Source organism: Mytilus edulis, chromosome 11 (assembly GCF_963676685.1).
Source record: "Mytilus edulis chromosome 11, xbMytEdul2.2, whole genome shotgun sequence".
In the NCBI taxonomy this organism is placed as follows: Eukaryota; Metazoa; Mollusca; class Bivalvia; order Mytilida; family Mytilidae; genus Mytilus; species Mytilus edulis.
In genome coordinates, this window is record NC_092354.1 from 66,769,728 (window position 1) to 66,792,123 (window position 22,396).

The 22,396-nt window shown below is 32.8% G+C and overlaps 2 protein-coding genes across 2 annotated transcripts in view; one reads left to right on the plus strand and one right to left on the minus strand.

The window, feature by feature from the left end:
* Window positions 1–20,679, minus strand: part of LOC139496114 (GTPase IMAP family member 4-like) — a 54,061-nt gene extending 33,382 nt beyond the window's left edge. The window contains exons 1-2 of the mRNA XM_071284578.1: window positions 20,621–20,679; window positions 6,571–6,608 (exon numbers count right to left, since the gene is read on the minus strand). The gene's annotated coding sequence lies outside the window, so the exon portion shown is untranslated. The remainder of the gene's footprint in view (window positions 1–6,570; window positions 6,609–20,620) is intronic.
* Window positions 12,774–13,298, plus strand: LOC139494505 (uncharacterized). Its single transcript, XM_071282665.1, has one exon. It carries the CDS (start codon window positions 12,774–12,776, stop codon window positions 13,296–13,298), a length of 525 nt encoding a protein of 174 aa, XP_071138766.1.
* Window positions 20,680–22,396: the final 1,717 nt, after the last annotated feature.

Consider the following 22,396-nt stretch of genomic DNA (forward strand, 5'->3'; position numbering starts at 1 on the left):
TGTTTTTCTCCCAGGTCACCCAGTTTGAATAGAATATTTTGACATTATGCTGTGCTCTTGGATTGGAGTAAAGAGCCAACCAAAGCTCACGGCCTGTTGGTGGGTAGTTGATGACTATATGGTAAGCTCTGCATGTCTTTTTGAGTATTGCATACGGTGATTTGGTGATGTCTTCATGCCATGCATTGTCCCATTACTTTATATAGACAGCTTATCAGTCAACCTGATCTATCAAGTAGCTCTCCTCACCTTTTGTATAGTCAGACGAAAAACAAGATATAAACTGACTTAGCTTGGTATATACATGTTTATTTAATATACTCATATAAATATAAAAAAAGAAGATGTGGTATGATTGTCAATGAGACAACTCTCCACAAGAGACCAACATAACACGGAAATTATAAACTATAGGTCATCGTACGGTCTTCAACAATGATCAAAGCCCATACCGCATAGTCAGATATAAAAGGCCCCGAAATGACAATGTAAAACAATTCAAACAAAAAAAACTAACTTACTTATGCACAAACATTGAACGAAAAACAAAAATGTAACAAATAAACAAACGACAACCACTGAATTACAGGCTCCTCACTTGGGACAGGCACATACATTTTGAATGTGGCGGGGTTAAACATGTTAGCGGGATCCCAAATTCAAGTCAAATTGATATTTTAAAACAACATAAAAGTTAAAAAGTGTATAAAAAAAATATTTTAATAAATGTTGAAAATATTATTGTGTTTGTGAGTGGAAAACTACTTAAAATTGTAGAAATATTCAAAAGTAGCTCTCGAGTTTTTGTTCTGTGGCTACGTTAACGGAACATCAATCAAGTAATCGATCTTCATGACTATGGCTTCAATATTTAATGGTATAAAAAAAATATTCTGCTTGTCGTAGACTCAAAAAGACTTCAAGTTGGAATAGATCTACGAAGACTAAAGAACGTTCATGTGTGGTTTAGCAATTGTACATGCCCACGAAACCGACGTCCAGATATTGTTCGGAAGATGTTTTGAGAAGTTCCGATGCGACCGGACAAGTAAAATTAAACTGTTACAGTATATTACAGAACACAAAACTGGCTATCTTTGCTGTTAATACAAGTTAAAAACCTGACATGGTTTACATTAAAGCTAAAAATCCCAATCCCACGGCATCAAATAATTTAAAAAAAAACCATAAGACCTTTAACATTGGAGGTCTGTCCAAGTTCCGAAATAGAAAATAAAGAGATGTGGAGTAAATGTACACGGGACAAAATCGCACACAATATATAGAAAAAATACAAATTATTAATGAACAGGGCTTTTATGCCTGTTCTTCATCTTGAAAGGAGCTGGAGTGTCTTCAACGAGGAACTAGACCATTGATACTCATTATACAAAATAAATATAGGTTAGTGCATCGGACTATACAAAAACATAAGTTCCTGGTTCGATCCCCGTTCCGGTGAGAAAATTTCCAATCCACTATTAATAAATATGTTTAAACTAACAATAGCCACACACTTGACTTTGTGGATTACATTACTTTTTTCATCATCCTACATATGTCTTTTGATATTGTTCATACATGTAAATACTAAAAGTCTTACACTGTATCTATATATTTTGCTCCGAGACCAGAACATAATAAAATAGATAAATTAAAACTTGCGCTTTAGATTAAGAAAGGGTGTGAAAGATTTTGTATCATTTTTTCCAGTTCTTCTGGAGTCCTTGAGCCCTTCCCTCGCCAACAATATATAGTTTCCTTTATTTGTAAAAGAGGCTAGTTACGCTACAATATTATCATCTTGGATTAACCTCACCAAACTTAAAAGTAAAGATCACGCACCCTTATTGTTTAGATTGCTAAAGACTTTTGCATCCGTCGACATTATCTTCGATTAAAGTAGTATTGATCTGACAACCGCTGTGCATGTATACTTGAACGACCTTTAAATGAATGACAAATGACAACATTGTCATTTTTTGAATGACAATTAAACTGTGTTGGAAAGATAACATAAATACACTTTCGTTTTTCGTTTTTTGTTAAATGAAAAATGAAAACACTTTCATTTTTTGATTTTAGTTTTTGAGAAATCAAAATTGCAAAATGAAAATACTTTTGTTTTTCGTTTTTTGTTTGTGAAATCAAAAACGAAAAACGAAAACACTTTTGTTTTTCATTTTGGTTTTTAAGAGATAAAAAACAAAAAATGAAAACACTTTCGTTTTTCGTTTTGGTTTTTAAGAAATCAAAAACGAAAAATGAAAACACTTTCGTTTTTCATTTTGGTTTTTATGGAATCAAAAACGAAAAATGAAAACACTTTCGTTTTTTGTTTTTGATATTTCAAAACGAAAAACGAATGGACGCAGATATACACGGACCATAGTAGCATGAGTTCAAATCCCGGCGACGGAAGAACAAAAAAAAGTTAAAAAAATATAATTGCGAAAATATGTATTATGTATTTTCAATTCGGCTGTTCCCAAATATATTTATAGCACTGAAAAGGAGAAAAAAAAACCAATCACGTTTCAATCTGTAAACACGTTTATAAAAAAAGGTGATGATGTTGTTTTGTTTTATAGCTCATTATACACAACAGAGTCGACGCAGAGTCACTTAGCCAATCTTTCCACGTCCTATTCTTCTCGAGTCGTGCAAAAGTTTGTTTTGGACATTGAAAAAAGTAAGGCCAAGAGGGAGGTGACGGGTTAATGGGGCTCTCATTAGCCGTGACTCTCTTGTCATGACTGTTTGTTTTAGTTGTGCAAAAAGGGGGGAGGGTCGACTTGGAATAATAAAAAAACAAGAAATAAGCACATGAGAAAGAGTATAAACAAATTAAAGGTAATTATCGAGCACCATAATTTTTTTTATCGAATTTTATTTGACTTCTTTAGCTTATTTTCATTCGAGCGTCACTAATAAAAGAGGGACGAAAGATAAAAGAGGGACAGTCAAACTCATAAATCGAAAATAAACTGACAACGCCATGGCTAAAAATAAAAAAGACAAACAGACAAATATTAGTACACATGCCACAACATAGAAGACAAAAGAATAAGCAACACGGACCCCACCAAAAACTAGGGCTGATCTCAGGTGCTCCGGAAGGGTAAGCAGAGCCTGCTCCACATGTGGCACCCGTCGTGTTGCATATGTAATAACAAATCCGGTAAATAGTATAATTTGGTAGCTATAGGTCACATTCATGAAAAGGAAGGGGGTTGTAGTTACGACGTAAGGAACATACCCTTGTGGCGTCAGATATTTTGTTTTATGATGTCAAATTTTTACTGGAACCTGTGCGATATCCAGTAATGGCAGACAAATAGCGGTAAGGTGTATTTATACCATATCTAAAAATTTAGCGCACCCTTATTTTCTCTCTGTATCCATAATAATGAACCGTCACTAAAGTGACTTTTTTAAGTCAGTTAGGGAGCTACCATTTGATTTTTATTTGGGGGGCTAGGATGAAATTTGAAAAAAATAGGCAGGACAGGAGTTTTGAGAAAAAAAGGCAGGATGAGACACTTGCAAAAAAAAATGCAGGACGACAATTTAGGTAAAAAAAAGTCAGGATAAACTAAAAAAAAAAAGGCAAGACCGAACAGAGTGAAAAATAAAAAGGCAGGACAGAGATTACAGCTAAAAAAAATGCAGGACGAAATTTTTCATCCTAGCCCCCCCATAAAAATCAAATGGTAGCTCCCTTAGTTTGTGATGGTTTTTTTTTTTTAAACAAAACTATTTTACGGCATCATCCAACACTCACATGACTGATTCATATACTTTATTTTAAAATAAAAAGTACATGTATGGGAAGTTCTCTTCTTGGAATAGTATACTGTTAATATAATTTGAAGACAAATGGAAGAAGGCAAAGAAAAATGCATGATTTTGTTTGCGGCCGAACGTCCAGTAGCAAATGCTTCATTCATGTTCAGATGAGTATATTTTTCTGAGTTTCAGACTCCCAGATATCATTTATAATCGTTATGGATAAGTCTGGCTAAATTGACGAGATGGTGCAAATGTATATAGTTTTTTTACGTTATAATACAACACTTTTATCATTAATATCCCATAATTCATCCACTGTACAATTTTCGTATGAACATTTGTCAAAACAGAATCTTACATGAATGTAAATCCAAGGCAAACAAGGTAAATTACGATTAAAATTCCATGAATTAAATGCAGAGATATATTTATGACATGTATGAAGAGACTGTTAAAAACGGGGAACGAAGAAACGTAAACAATGATGTTTCCTATGCAATCTTATAAAAATATTTCTCCGATGAGTTTGATAACCTCCTATTCACTTCGATATGTGTACATGTAACGTATGATCAGAAAGAAATATAGAAAATCTGCTATTATATAGCAAAGTAATTGGAAGTTATTTATTTCTTCTAAATTCTAAAGTGCCCTTACTGCAGTGACGTCAGTTTACAACTGTTCTACAGTCCTGACTGATTTAGTCAGTTCTGCTGACAGTTCTACGGTAAGAACTGATTTGGACAGTTCTAACTAGAACTGATTTAGACAGTTCTACCCTAGAACTGACCCTGACAGTTCTACCTAGAACTGATTTAGTCAGTTCTACCTAGAACTGATTCTGACAGTTCTACTTAGAACAGTTCTAGGGTAGAACTGTTCTAGGTAGAACTGTTCTAGGACAGGTTAGAACAGTTCTATGACAGTTCTCCTGACAGTTCTAATGAGAGGTTAGAAGTGATCTCCACTGTATCAATTGGGAGGTATATATCCCGTATGCAGGTGCTGCTGTAATGTTGCTATTTAGAAATGGAAAGTTCACAATTTGAAAGCTGAAATCATCTCTTTTGTCGTAAAGTTTTGTTTCAACCGACCCTCACTGTTAATTTCGAGATGAAAGTCAAGATATAAGGCCGACTTAACTGTATCTGTAGTATCATTTATCTCTAATTCGATGGGATAGATGCGTTCCACATAGTCACCAAATTTTGAAGTATTTAGTGAAAGAACATCATCTATATAGCGGAAAGTAGAGTTAAAGGATATCGGTAACTTCTTATCTATCTTCCTAAGAAGTTCCTGTATGATGTCAGTCTCATAATAATACAGAAAAAAGTCGGCAAGAAGAGGGGCACAAATATGTTGTCAATCAGGAAAACAAGCTTCTTGATAATGTCAGATTTAGAGATTTTTTTGTTTGAATTAGAGTGATCCTTTACAAAGTAGGATTTATCCCTCCCTAAGACAAGATACTTGTATCTACGTTGGGCATTCTTTTTTTATGAAACAAAGCAATACCAACTCTTTCAGATTGTCTTTTAGTTTGGAATGTGGAATACTTCTGTAAAATTTAGAAAAGTCAAATGTTTTAATATTAATACAAAATGAAAGACAGTTAAATTGAATGTGCTCTAAAAGATCCTTGGAATTTTTAAAGTATCTACATCTGATTCACGCCACCTGTAGAAGAGGCAGTTTCACAATAACTTTAAAGCCCGTCTTTGATAGCTGATAAAATAGAAGTTAATAATTTAGAAGAGGTTTCGTGGAGCACTTGGAAGATCCAGCAATATACCGTTGTGTGTAAGGACACTTATGTAGTTTAGGTATCCAATACAGTGATGGAAGATCCAGTTTTTCATCTTTGGTTGAAATTCCAAAGAAACAGAGAACAGACCTATGATTATTCTGGATTTCCTCTTTGGTAAGTGTTGTGAGGGTATATGTTGAAATTCCAAGTGAGTTGTCAATACCTAATTCATTTATATAGCAGTTAATATAATGATTTTAACACATAAAAACGATATTGGTTTGGGCTTTATTTGCGGGACAACAACATATTTGTCATGGAGGTAGGATAAGTGTTTTGCAACATTTGAGTCATTAAAGACTGACGTAGCATGGTCTTTTTTTAGGCGAAACGCGCGTCTGGCGCAAATACCAATTTTCAATCCTGTTATATATGATGAGTTATTAAAGGAAAAAAACTATTGGCAACACCCATACCGTATGTAAACTTGAGAAGCCCTTTGGTTGATATAAGATGTAATGTGCAAGTTAGAACAAACTGTCTAATCTATGATATACAGGTGGGGTACATATGTTATAATTTCCTGTAAAAACCGTAGACTTTTTAAAAAGTCTTGCACAATGACACGAAGAGGCTGAGACATGGACCATGTCAATAAAAAAAATGCGGAGGCATTACAAATGTATGGGACATTAAAAAAAGTCGAACAAATTATGAAAACAGTTCTAAAAGGTCGAATTCCAAACAAATCGAATTGTTCAAATCTTAAAATCGTGAATAATACTTGAAAAAAAACCCCAATGTTTGCTAGTTTTTTTTAAGCAGTCAACACTTCTACAGTAGATAAAGTTCTAAATTCCATTTTAAAGCGGAGTGAATCATGAAAAAACGTTGATGACGTCACGGTCACATGAATAAATTACGTCTATGAGCTGATAGACAAAAACTGTCAGCCAATCAGAAGAAGCGTTGATTCAAAATTAGATTATTGATATGAATAACTTTGATAAAATAAAGATTTTCCTTACCGGAGTTTCTTGAGTGATTGGATATCGCTTCTCGTCACCTTAAATGAAAGAAAAAAATGTGTATTTATGTATGCTTGTTTAAAACAGAAGATTCAACAGTAAATACAATAACTTAACCGAAAGGAACCCATGTCAAGTAAGCTGACAAATCAAAGTAATACGATATAAAAACAATATAAAACGGATGTTGAACGGATGAGAAACGGATTTCTATCGAACGTATAACGGATAAAATCTCGTACGTTGTATATCCGTTGTGTGGCCGTTATGCATCCGTTACACGTCCGTTTTATTCGGTCAGTACATAAACGGACTCCCAACGGATAACAATTTTGTCAACGGACAACTTTTATTTTCATCCGTTAGGCATCGGTCGTGCATCCGGTAAGGTGTGACCGAGGCTTAATAGAGGGAAATTCATGATGGTATTACCCCTTTTAAACCCGCTGTATTTTATTTTTGCTCAAAGTTCGTTTTTTCCCTGTTAGAGTGATTTTAATATCGTTTGACTTTTGTTTGAATTTGATTGCAAATAGATATAGGAAGATGTGGTGTGAGTGCCAATGAGACAACTCTCCATACAAATAACAAGTTAAAAAGTAAACCATTATAGGTTAAAGTACGGCCTTCAACACGGAGCCTTAGCTCACACCGAACAACAAGCTATAAAGGGCCCCAAAATTACTAGTGTAAAACCATTCAAACGGGAAAACCAACGGTCTAATCTATATTGAATATAAGTGTATAATCCGCTGCTGGTGGAGATTTATTCCCCCGAGGGTATCACAAGCCCAGTAGTCAGCACTTTTTGTGCTGACATGAATTGTCATTGATATGGTTATATTTATAAATTTACTGTTTACAAATTTTTGAATTTTTTGAAATACTAAGGCTTTTCTACCTCAGGAATAGATTACCTTAGCTGTATTTGGCAACACTTTTAGGAATTTTGGTTCGCAATGCTCTGCAACTTCGTACTTTATTTGGCCTTTTTTTTTTTTACTTTTTTGGATTCAAGCGTCACTGATGAGTTTTTTGTGGACGAAACGCGCGTATGGCGTATATACTAAATTTACTCCTGGTGTCTTTATTATGATATTTGAATATCGTATATCATTGAAGATTCTCTTATGAAAACGAAACGGGCGTCACGGTAGGTATAGTGTCCGGTTTGGATCGTGATTTTGATCGGGCTTTTCTTGTGTGACCACCTTTTTTTCGAGTGATTATGATCAAAAATGTAAACAAATAGACTTCCTTTCTGACAAGACGTGGTATAGACGCTTGAGTTAATATACAAGTATACACAACTTGTGCTAATATTTAAGATTAAATATCTTATTAATCCGTTATTAATTTTTGGTAAAAACGTTGAATTTAGCCTTACAATGCTTTTATTAAAAAAAAACCAGGAAAAGCCAATTTTATACACATACTAATGGATATGTCGGTGGAAATACATACATGGAATCATTATATCCTTAGATAAACAGACACTTGACATAAATTCTTGTTATTGCATTGAAAATGACATTTTGATGTTCCAACTGATACAAATACATGTGGATCAAACTAATCATATATTTTTGAGATGCGATTACGTTTGGTATTTCGACTGAAAGTTGTCTTTCTCGCAAATGAACTACAAATATTTACAGCAATCAAAATGTTTGAAAACTGTTATAAAACATCCATAACAAGTTCGGTTTTCTTGCAAATATGTAAATATAGAAAAAAACATTACCATACACATTTAAGACTTGATATTAAGATTTTTGCAATAATAATAAACCAAACAGATATATCGAAACGGCTACAAACTGGTATTCATGTTACACCGCTAAAAAAGCTATTAGTATAGTATAACCTCTTGCTCACTTTATTATGTGTAACAGTTCATTAGAAAAAACTCATAGTAGCAGACTTTTATGTAACTTATTTATATGATCTAGCCTAGTACTAGTATTACTTTTATTGAATTCAGCATTCTTGTCTTACAACATCTCGATTAAGGATCCTCATTTTGAAATATCTTACTTGTCGTATTTTCACTTCCCTTCTTTTGCAGATCATACTATATCAGATAGATAAGAATTACTTACCTTCTATCGCGATATGTGTTTTAATCCATAAATGTCGATAACTGAATTATTATTGTACCACCTAAATTTTATATAATATTGCTCTAATAAGCACTACTGTACCTATATAGACATAAATATAAAGAGTTGATGACAACGACGGGATAAGTTTAAATGAAAGTCAAATGTGAAAAGAAACCATAAAGCGTTGATGCATAGAGGATTTTATAAATATCAATTACACATATATTGTGATTGCCGGTATCATAGTCCGGCCGATTGGTGCAGATATAGAGCAGAATTGCTCACTTGATGAGGAAAACATGAAACTTTTCACAGTAGTTCTTTGTTGTATACCCTTTGATATCAGCTATGGACCCACTCAGAAAAATCTAATATGGCTGCCATTTTCAAGATGGCGAAAAAACGTTATAGATATCAAGATTGTCAGCAAGATATCCTTTATAATTTCGGAAATTAAAGTAATGATTCTTTAAAAATGGTCTTCATGTTCTTGAATTTGTTATCAATTAATTTTAAAATGTAAATTAAATAGATTGGTTATTTCTAGAACGCATACATTTGCAAATATAACTGCATATGCAAAAGGAAGGAGTGAAAATCAAAATGTTAATCAATATGTTATTGTAATTGTTCTTTAATCGCTTTCAGTTTTAATGGTTGGAATTAAATAGGTTCAAGTGAGTTTATTAAACGTTGGTATAGGTCGGTTAAATGTGATGGCATATTATGTTGTTTATCTGAACTTTGAGGCACTGCCGAGGGCACCTTGTCTCACGTCTCCTCAATGCCACGTCTTACGTCACTTATCAGTTTTTCATCTGCCGTACCCACTATGTCATACCAGCGTTCATTCTAAATGTAAATGGGTTTATTTGATACCATTTGACGTCATTCATTCATTTAAAATGTTAATTTCTTTCACACTTTTTTCAGTCGTATTTTAGAATTTTAAAACTTATACCAGCTGTACATATGTAATTTAAAGTAGGCGGTAAAATATACACTAAGCTAATTTGAATTAAATAAATAGAGAGAAAACTTAATTATGTTGACGACAATTCATTGAATGGAATTGATACCACGATTAAAAATATTCCTACTTTAATCTCATGTCACTCATATCCGGAAATATTCATTAATTTATTTCACTATAACTTGGAGGTGAGATAAAAATAAAATGTCAGGGTTACATATACACTAGCTTGTGCACATGTTAAAATTAAAAGATATCTGTATCTATACTATTAAACCAGAAGACCTCATTTTGGGTGTCGCTTCTCTTCCTTCCACAATAAATCAATCATCATGTATCTATGTCTAGGTACAGTGGATAGTCATATTTGTCATCCATTCATATGGTTATTCAGATTGAGTTATTTTGGAAGAAAAACGAGAAAAAAGGCGTCCGGATATGTTTCAGTCATTGGACGAAATTTTAAGTCATATTAGACTTCCGGTTTGCATTTTTCTGTATACCTTGAACATACATATACTACGAATAAAGAGCATTTTCTGTCTGATATCATTTTCAAGTTAACTATCCACGGCGGTCACATAGTTTATTAGATAGAGATGGTCTGTATAATATATCAATGACCGCCGTGGATCGATTATTAAACTGAGAATTAAAAGTAAAAACAAAATACACTTTATAGTAATGAATGAGAGGGGGGCAGGACCTTTTCGGGACGTCGGGATCGGGTGCTTTTAAGATCGGAATTTCGGGATGACGGGATATTTAATTCTTATTAAATTCGGGACCTCGGGATTTCATGTTTGTACATGTAAGCCCGGGATATCGGGATCAGGAACGCTACGACACCACCACCCCCTTTATGAATGTTCATAATATACAGTTAAGCGCTAAAATTATTCATGTGTTATTAAAATTAATAGATAACATTTTTTTGGGGGAAAAGGAGGAGCCGGGCTAGAAAAACAATTGTCCTGTCCCAAAGTACCTATGACTTTTGATACCTTTTCTGAAATTCTCCAGTCTTTAAATCCTTTACATAAATTCATTGATTACAAAAAAAAAGATGTGGTATGATTGCCAATGAGACAGCTCTCCATAAGAGACTAAAATTGACACCGAAATTAACACCTATAGGTCACCTGCCGGCCTTCAACAATGAGGAAAGTCAATACCCATAGTCAGATATAAAAGGCCCCGAAATGACAATGTAAAACAATTCAAATGAGAAAACTAATGGCCTTATGTGTGTACAAAAAACAAATATATAATACATAAACAAACGACAACCACAGAATTACAGGCTCCTGCCTTGAATGTTCATAATATACTAAATGTATGTTCATAATGAAATAAATAGAAAACCAAAAATTGGGAATTTTGGAAATAGGAGGAGGGATACAAAAAACGTTTTCCTGTCCCTAAGTACCTATGACTTTTGATACTTTTCCTAAAATTCTCAAGTCATTAAATATTTTACAAAATTCTTCCTACAACACTTTACATACTTTCAACCACGCTCTGAATGCCCGCGATTTCGCGGGTGTGTTCTAGTTGTATTTGAAGCTTTGCGGACGCCCTTCGGTAGCTGTACAGTCGCAAATGTAGTTTACCTGGCGACGCGTAGCGGAGACAGGGAACGGGTATTTGTGACAGTAAAACTACCGATGAAAGTCTGCAAAACTTTTCATTTAAAATCAGAAACAACTGTTTTGCTTATGATTATGTGCTTATTTGTATATATGTGTCTCATTTAATTTGTTCGCTATAAAGGCTTGTTGTAAATCTTGATCATCAATACCAATGGTTATTAAAGGTACCAGGATTAGAATTTAGTACGCCAGACGCGCGTTTTGTCTACATAATGATTTGAATTTTGAATACAAAAATTGTTTGTGACATTTTGTTTTATGGACAACTTATACATATTTGAGGATATGAAGAACGAACCTTTTTGTTACCTTGCAACACATATGACAAAAAGACACCTTAAGGATGGAATGCAGTTTTTTTATAATCAAAAACATACTTTATACCTCGATTTATCACTACAAACCAGTAAAAGTCTGAAATGGCCTATATCTATATCGACTGTATTGATTTTTACTCGACCAGTCTGGATTGATCTTAGATATAATAAAAATCAGACCAATTCAGACCGGTCGAGTAAAAATCAGTACAGTCAAGTACATATATAGGCTATTACAGACTTTTACTGGTTTGTAGTGATATAATAGAAATCTGTTTACATAACATTAATGATAGCGATATTACTGAACCAGACGCAAATTAAGAATCTCTTGTGTGATGTTCTATACTACAAACAAGTTAACGTTTGAAATGGTATATATCTGAACTATATTCGACCATGTATGAAACCTCACACACAAGACGACGGGCGTAACATTAATTATATAATTATATTTTAAAGGTATATATAAACGCCTAAAAGTGTACAAAACAGCACCAATAACATAAAAAAAAAAGGAAACTATAAATGTAATGTATTGCGGATAACAGATACCCGTCATAGTATGATTGTGATGTAAAATGAATCATATCAGTCTACTTTTATTAAACTATAACAATCCTTATATAATAAAAAAAGTTAAACCGAACATCACTTTAGACGCTAGCACCATTTTAAAAGTTTGTTTAACATGACATAGGTTATATGGCTAATTACAACAGAGTCTGCAAGTATATGCTTCAAATTAAAATGATAATGTGCTATATGAACTAGCACAATTATAATATTTAAACGGTGACGACAGTTATGATAATACAAAACCATATATATATATATATATATATAAATGCTACCCTGGAATCATTTATTGATAACTTTAAGTCGGACATTATTAGAAATACTAAAAATAACAATAAACCTTTTGACAATCTTACCATTGAAGAACGGACTGCACTGAAAAACTTAAGATCCAATAACAATATCGTCATTAAACCTGCAGACAAAGGCAGTGCAGTGGTTGTCATGAATAAATCTGCCTATATTCAAGAGGCTGAACGACAACTATACTAAACTTGGCGATGCAAGGTTCTACCAAAAACTAGACTCTGATCCTACAACATCTTTTAGCAGAGAAATTACTGATAGTTTGGTAGAAATGCATAACGATGGCTTCATCGATGACAAACCTCTTGAATATTTGAAACCAGAAAATCCAAAACCGGGCAGATTTTATCTTTTACCTAAAATTCATAAGGCCAATAACCCAGGAAGACCTATAGTTTCAGCGAACGGTCATCCGACGGAAAAAATATCGGAATTTGTTGACTTCCATCTTCGTCAATATGTTGAGGACTTACCATCTCACATCAAAGATACAACCGATTATCTAAGAAAAATGCAGGCCTTAAATCAACTCCCCTCCGACACGACTCTTGTTTCCATGGATGTCACCTCCCTCTACACTAATATTCCACATGCAGATGGCATCGATGCATATAAAGAAGTTTTGAATTCCAGACCAGTGAAATATCCACCTACTGAATGCCTGGTCAAAATGCTCACGCTGGTACCTAAGAAAAACGACTTCCCTTTTGATGGAGATCATTATTTGCAAGTAAATGGAACTGCCATGGGCACCAAAATGGCTCCGTCATATGCCAACATATTCATGGGCAAATGAGAGAAACAACTCCTTAAAGACCAAACAGCCTATTGTTTATGCGCATCAGCTAACGCAACTTGGTAGTGACATAAAAGCTCTATGACGTTGTTTCTAGCAACGAAAAAACGTCAAATTATAACGTCCTATTTCGCGGATTCCATCATGGTGTACGCTACGTAGGTACGCTACGTCTCCCAAGAAAAGAGGAACCATTATGCGTCACGCTACTTTAATATCCTGTGGAAATTTAACACAAATGGACACATAAGATACTACACTATATTTAACCTTCATTCTAATAAAAATAATAAAATATCAATTTTGATCTCGACTTTTTGCATTTGCGCCGTTCTGCATTTCATTTTTTTTATTCTTTCACATGCGTAGATTTTGTCTTATATTTGCGCTATCTGCATTTCATTTTTTTTTTCTTCACTTGCGTAGATTTTGTCTTTCGTTTGCGCCGATTGTGTACAGGTTAGGTGAAAAAAAAATTTATGCCCGATTTATGGGCATTATGTTTTCTGGTCTGTGCGTCTGTTCGTTCGTCCGTCTGTCCCGCTTCAGGTTAAAGTTTTTGGTCAAGGTAGTTTTTGACGAAGTTGAAGTCCTATCAACTTAAAACTTAGTAAACATGTTCCTTATGCAATGAACCTTCTCATTTTAGTGTCAATTTTAAAATTTTTTAAAAAATTGAGTATTCACAAGGTTAGGCCGATAATCAAGTATTCCTAAACGTTTTGACATACTGGCAACATGTGCATGTAACTGATGTCTGGATGATTCTCGTAAAATAATGTCCGATCTTGCAATGAAGTTAAATTTATTTATACTGCTTAAAATCTTATAGTAAAAATAAAATGATGACAAAGGGTCATTTTTGTTTGTCATTTGTTTCATTTCAAATTGTCTTAAGGAGAAATGATAAACATATTGTCTAATCTCACTGAAGCTTACAGCTAATTACCTACTGTATGTAGATCAACACTTTGGTTTGTCTGCTTGCTTTGTTTGTATATTTTGTATAAATATATTTTGATAACGTTCAATTCAATTAAATAGCATATATACAGGTTTACATACCTATATATAAAGATGTCAATCTTAATTACAGAGCTTGAGTAAACATTTATACAAACAAAGCAAGGAAGCCAACCAAAGTTTTACCCTACATGCATTAGGAAATTAGCTGTAAGGTAAAAAATATTAATAAAACTAATACTCTGCGAATGTGAATTAAAATCAAAATTTTCGGTGTTTAAAACTAAATTGTTGTAAATTTTACTTATGACAAAAACAATTGCTCCAAGAATAATATCTTACATAAAATCGCTCCCTTTCATTTAGCTACAACTGTGACCGGAAAGATTGAAAACAAATTTCGATTTTCAATGCCGGCAACAACCTTTTCTTTGTTTTAATTTCCAAAATGAGCAATTTAGATTTATTATATTTTATCCTGTTGGAGAAATCTTACTTTGTAGTTTTCAACGGAAAAGTATTTCTAAATTAATTTTTGAATCAAAACTTTTTGTATTTTATAAATACTGTCTTGTTTATTGAAAACACATGAGGTAGTAATAAAAGGATTGTATTTTAAGATAGATGTATAACGTTTTAGAATCAAAACTTTCATTCATATATTATACCTATACTTTTAATTTCCTTATATCTTAAATATTCTAAAATAATGAATTTACTCGATGGAATAATTTCTAAACGTTCGTCTTAGTCGGGAAAAATAATGGTATAAAGAACTCCGTCCATGCTTTTGTTTGTCCGTCTTTCAACAGTACCGAATGAGTTCGTTACGGCAAACTTCTGAAATTGACCCGAAAAAGAAACAAGCACATCTAGTCTGGTATATTCAAATACTCTGTAAGTTAACCAGTGCCATCTTTCATTTCTATTTTTATTTTCAATAATTTGGCTTATGTGGGACAGAGGACAAAAACAGACTTTCAATACAAAAGCGGCGTGAAAGGTTATTTCAAACAATTTTCCATTCCGGCGGATGGTGTTTCTGAAGGTTTATATTGTGCGGCAACAACATCATAAAGATCTGAAACTGATACATGCTTAATCTCTAGTATTACCAGAAAACAAAGGAGGTGAATATAGTTGTTATTCTTGGAAATTTAAATGTGGGTTTCAAACGTCTAATTTGCGATTTGTTTTTTCAAATAGTGCACCAGCAAGGAAAGTTTGTACTATGACGTCAGATGCAATGTTCTGAAGAAAGACAACTCTTTTCTTCAAAACGAACGAGAAAAAAACGTGAAAATTACTCTTAACTTTTTTGAAAGGTCGGTGACATACACTTTTTTTTGCTTTATTTTGAAGAGTACATATGTCACTTTCCTTCTTTTAATTTTTATGAAGAAATCACTGGTAGATATTTTTTAATACTGGAAACGTTTTTCAGTTTTACGTTTAATTTTTGGCGGGAATGAGATAAATCATATTTTTAAAGATCAAATCAATATGAGCCTTAAACTCTTGAACCTCTATTTGAAAGATACAAATCTACTGTTTAACGTGAAACAAGAATTATGCTTGTAGGTTTGATATAAAGCATTTTTTTGAGAGTTTAGATAACAAGCAAATATTATGTTAATATTCGGGAAAACACGAAACTGAGGTTGCTATAGTGACAAAACTAAGTCGGTGACCCCCAATTTTTTTCATCATATTTTGTTCCTCAAATCATGCAACACCTTCACACAAAATTTTAAGGAAAAATCACTGATAGAAATGAATAGGCTGCTTGGTCTTTAAAACTTCCATCGAAAAACCGCTTTCCTGGTTTAGATTTATAGATGATGTGGATATGAAATGGTATAAAAGCGACAAGGATTTAGATACTTTTATCACTCATGCCAACAACATACATCCTAGTATCAAATTTACTCATGAGAAGTCTAAATCCAAAATCGTCTTCCTCGATACTTCAAGTTTGCTCACAGAGGGCATCATATCTACAGATTTATATTTTAAACCTACTGACACTCATCAATATTTGTCCCCTAAAAGTTGCCATCCTGCTAATCTTACCAAGAGCATCCCATACAGTCAGGTGCTTAGAGTCAAGCGAATATGTACTAACACAATGACAACTAAAAGACAATTACGTCAACTTGAAACTCGCTTGAAGCAAAGGGGCTACAAACACAGAAATATCAAAAAAAACTTCCAGAAAGCGGAGTCAATTCCGAGGAGTGAACTATTGGAATACAAAGTTAAAAAGAAAAATAAAAGGACTCCATGTGTTCTTACTTACAATCCATCTCTCAAAAACAGCTTTGGTGTCATTCGTGAGCATTGGAAATCAGTTGAAAAGAATTCCAAACTATCCGACCCTCCAATGATAGCTTTTAGGCAACCTAGTAGTCTGCGGAACCTGCTGGTGCGGGCTGAAGTGTCTGATAATAGAAGTACTTCTGGAGAATGTCGTTCGTGTGAAGAAAAACGCTGCAAATGCTGCCTACAGATGCAGCATTCATCAACATTTCACAGTAAGGCAACCGAAAACAACTATTAGATATTTTGCAATGTTACCTGCAAAATTATGAATGTTATTTACATACTAGAATGTTCGGTTTGTGGCCTCCAATATGTTGGTGAGTCAAAGCAGCCTTTCCACAAACGCCTCAATGGCCATAGGAGTGATATCTATAAGAAGCCACTTCTCCCAGTTTCTCAGGACTGCAGACAGTTGGGTCACAAACCTGATGACTTTAACCGCAGGAAAATTCTAGTGATTGAACAGAACATTCACTGGAGTGATGTTCAGCGACAGGTTCGGGAAAGCTTTTGGATAAAGGAACTTAATGTACATCATCCAAACGACATCAATAAGAAATACTAACAGTTTTGTTTTTCACTCATTTTTATTGTTAATATACACAGTGACGTATATTGAATTATAGTGTTTTGTTTATATTATTATATTCAGGATTTTGGATTAAAATCAATCGACCAAAATTTACCTGTATTATTACTGATCTATATTTACACCTTATACATCATTTGTACATTATGTATCAGTATAGTTAAAACTTGTGACACTTGAAGGAGGCCATTTGTTGAGCCGAAATATTTGTCAACACGATTTAATAACAACATTTTCGTATTATAACATCTTATATCAGTACCGTTGTGCAAATCTTTAGACTGATATATATATATATATAAAAATAAGAGTTGATGAATATGGTGTTGAAGTAGTATTAAGTTTATTGTGAAATTTTGGTTTTAATATTCAATTTGAATACATTCTAAATTTAAAATGTCTAGACAGGGGAATTAATTGTTGTTAAAACAATCCCTAAATTGTTGAAATAAAAAATACAGATACGAACAATAGGTTCAGGTTGGTAAAGACTTGGTCGATTATTGTTTCAAACTTTGTGGAGTATGGTTCAGACAAGGTCGAACATGGTACTGGTCGAGTAGGGGCAGAGTACAGGTTCAGACTGTTAAATATTGTTCAGACTAAAGTCGAGTATTATCAAATAAATGTTAGACAAAATCAGATTAGTCCAGTAAAATCAGTATAGTGGAGTGCATATATAGGCCATTTTAGACTTTTACTGGTATAGGTGCTAGCCAAACTGTTAAAAAAAAAAACTGTGAACGTATGTTAAAGAACTATTCAAAGTAAAATGTTGTGACGAAATTAAGAAGAAAATACTTGAACTAATTTGTGATAACTAATTATGTTCAACTAATGGTATAAATATAAAAAAGTAAATTGCCCTGATTGGATATGTTGCAAATGTAATGCAAATGTGAAAAGAAGCCATATAGCATTTACGCATAAAGGATTTGATGAATATCAATTACACATATATTTTGTTTGTCGCTGTCATTGCAGCGTCCAATCTAAATGTAAATTGGTTTTATTTTATAGCATAAGAAGTCATTCAATTGTTGATTCATCCTTATTTGTTCAATCAAACATAAAAGATGTAAACTTATACCAGATGGCATTTAAAGAAATCAGTAAATTTAACCTTAACCTTATTTGAATAAAAAACGATGCATAAATAATTTGATAAAACTTCATGTATTTTTGTTTGTCGCTGTTATAGCTTTGATGATTTCTAAGGTAAATTGGTTTCATCTTATAACATTTGACGTCATTCTATCATTCAAAATTGATGATAAATCAACAATTTTTTCAACCATATATAAGACGTATACTTATACAAGCTGCACATTAAAACAAGCGGTAAAATAAATATTTTTCAAATTTAAATAAAGAAAGAAAGAAATTAGCCATGTCGACGTTATCAGCCAACATTCATTAAATGTTAAAAGTAAGAACACAAAAATACACAGCTCCAAATAAGTTACAATACGGAAAAGTCGCAATCAAAAGGCAAAATACATCAATCGAATGGATAACAACTGTCATATTCCTGACTTGGTACAGGCATTGTCTGATGAAGATAACCTCATCCTACTCATATCATGGTTGAAGTAATAATAAATGTTATGGTTCATTACAATTAAGCTTGTGTCAATGTTTGAATGCGCTATATTTGAATAAGCAAACTTATAAATAATATTGAGATCCATATTGTTACACCTTGTAATTACTTTTTTTGGCAATCATCAATGACGGTTAGCGGGGTTTAAGAACATCAGTTGTTCGACCTGTTAGTCAAATTCGCTTTGTTAAAATTTACCTTTTTTCACTCGTTTGATCTTTTTGAAAATGTTGTTTGTGCTGTATTTAGACCCCACAACGAAATTTGTTACATGATACGTATAAACATTGCGGTTTTTATCCAACGCAATCATTGTTTGAAGGTTGTTTTCAATTCAGTAGATAGATATAGGAAGATGTGGTGTGAGTGCCTATGAGACAACTCTCAATCTAATTAACTATTTATAAAAGTAAACCATTATAGGTCAAGGTACGGCCTTTAACATGGAGCTTTGGCTCACAATGATCAGAAAGATATAAAGGGCCCGAAAAATAACATGTGTAAAACCATTTAAACGGGAAATTATATTTATTTCGTTTCGGCTTGTATTATATTTTCCCTCCGGTTAATTTAATCCGTTTATCCTATTTTAATTCTTTAAAATTCAAGGGTCTATCCTAAATTGAGTTAAATTAAATGGCCTTCCAAACACTTTTCGATTCCTAACATCACTGAAGAGACATTAATTGTCAAAATCCGGATATGGTGTAAAATAATTAGCACCTCATGTTATGGTTTATAATCTTTGCCGCAAGTTTATTGTTTTCTATTTGGTATTAATTTAATATAGAGATCCATTTTGGGACACCTTGTGATTAAAGTTTTTAGCAATCCTAAATGGCAGTCAGCAGGGTTTAGGAACATCAGTAGTTTGACCTGTTAGTCATATACGTTTTGTTAAAACATATTTATTCTCTTATTTTGATCTTTTTGAAAATGTTGTTTGTGCTTTATTTAGACCCAACTTCAACGTAATATTTTACATGCACACTTATGAAAATTGAGGTTTTTATCCAACGCCATCATAAGTTTGAACGTTGTTTTTTAATTTAATTACACTACACTACACCACAAAATATAATATATAACAAGTCTAAAAGGGTACAACATCACAAAAAAACACAATAAAACGAACAATATGTTAGATATTTCAGATAACAGATATCCTTCCTCGGTTATTGCACGATTACAAATGAATCATGTCAATTTAAATGAAGACTCTTATCAAAATCTTGAAATTTATACAATTTGAGACAACGCTGGAACAATTTTTAAAATTTACAAACACTGCTTATGGGAACTGTATTTCCACGCAGTTGTTTAACATCTCAACTGTCACCACCTTTGGGAATTTAGAGTTGTGCCAGTTCACATCGTAAATAACTATTTTTATTTTGGCATATCTTTGTAGTCTTTGCGCCGTGTTTGGAAAATTTAAACATTAGTATTGGTTGTATGCCTATAAAAACGAGCCAGTTTATCATATTTCATACATGTACTTTCCGTTATAAGAATTCTAGTTATATCCCTTTGTACACCGTCATGTCTAATTATTTAATATGTTTTTTGTTATTTGTGTACTTTTTGGGTTATTTATTTATGTCGTTTGAATAAACATCCTTAACATGTAGACGAAACATGTAATTCCGTCCTTGAACCTGGTTACATTTGGTGCAAGATGCAATATTTCTCTAACGAGTTTATTCATGAACATTAGTATATGAAAAGGTTATACCATTGTATAACGCATTAAAGTTGAAAACCTACCTAATCACATAACACTAGTACAAATGCACTTGAGATGATATTTATGAGAAAGAAAACACCTATTGAAATCAATCTTACCCGAAGATGAAGCATGTTTATCGCTTTTGACATCCACAGAAGATAGTTTGCTGCATGCCATATCTGGAAGTATTATATGTAGGTAAAATTATATAAGAATCGTAAGTTATTAATCATAAATATATATAACTATATATACAAATATACAGAATTATTCAAATATCATGTAACAGGGCTCACAGAAATCAAATATTTAACCCAAACTGTTATTTATTAGTTGAATGACTAGCTTGTATGAATTAAATCAAGAGTTGGTTTACTGTGGATTTGTATATTCATATTTGATCGATGATAACAAATTTCATGGATTCAGATTTTTTTTTTATTGGATATATTTTTTTTAATTGTTTTTCGATAGAGTAAATTAATACTTTTTATAATAAAATTTGGTGGCGGTAAAACTTTCCACAAATCCCCAAACATTAATACTTGTTTGCCATGGAAAATAATTAAACCAATTTTGTTTATGTTTCTTTATGTTTCTTTTTGGTAAAATACAATTTATATCTATTTTTTTTTAGAGTCAACAAAGAAAATTAACAATTGTTTGTGAAACGTCATCCGTTAAGGGCAATAAATCTACGGGAAACTTATAATTTTGGCCATATCGTCTTCGTTGATAGTATCATGGTCTTATTGACTTGCATTTTGTTCACAAAAGACCGACACCATGAAGGTGATGGAACGTACAGTACATAACATATTTGTATACACAAGTCAATTTTATGGGTTTTTCATGAATAAGATTTCGAAGAAAATTGAGGAAAAATAAACAAATTCTTACTATAGATAATCAAGCGTTCCTTTCAATCAAACAACTAATAAAGAATGCACATAAGAATCATAACCATGTAGTTATCTAACAATGCAGTCCGTCTGTCATGTTCACATGTTCGATATGTTGCGGAAACAAAAGGTCAATGATAAGAACAAGTTAACGCGAACAAATAAAATCGGAAGAATATTTTCTCCAAACAAACTTAAGAAATAATTCAAGGGGGCTTGATTAATATATCGTGATTTTACCACGGGGTTGTCCCTTTATGACAAATATTTACCCTAGGTGATAGCGAGGGGTAAAATATCGGCATAAAGGGACAACCCGTGGTAAAATCACGAAATATTCAAGCCCCATGAATTATTTCGATTCTATTAGGAAAAATACGACAATTGTTTTGGATCGAATCGCTCTAGGTGAAGGCATCATTTGCCGTTCTCATGAATAATCGCACTATAAAATTGACGTAAAAGAGCGGAGCAAACTGAACAAATGACATGCTTAAACTATTTACACTAAAATATTTAGATAGGTTTGGATGAATCTAAATGACAATTGTACTTATATGACTTATAAGTATACAAAAATGGCTTATATAACACATTTTAGCATCGTTTGTTCACGTTTCCTTGTTTGTAATGATTTTAGGTTTCACAAGCGTGTATTTTCCAGTAAAATGCTTATAATAAATTGTTCAAATAAGGCCTTCGAAAATAGTGGAATAAATTACTTTTGGAGTGTCAAGAACTCGTTGGAAGTACTTGATAAATTGCATGCTTATATTGGTGATTTTGAATCTGTTCAAAGTTTTGATTGTTCTACCCTGTATACCACATTGCCTCACATTCTCATTAAGAAAAAATTCACACACCTAATTAAATGGCCATTCAAAAAATCAGATTGTGAATATATATGTTCAAACTCTTTTAGGTCATTTTTTAGTAGCAATAAACAAACAAACTATGTTAATTGGACATGCTTTGATACTATATATGCCC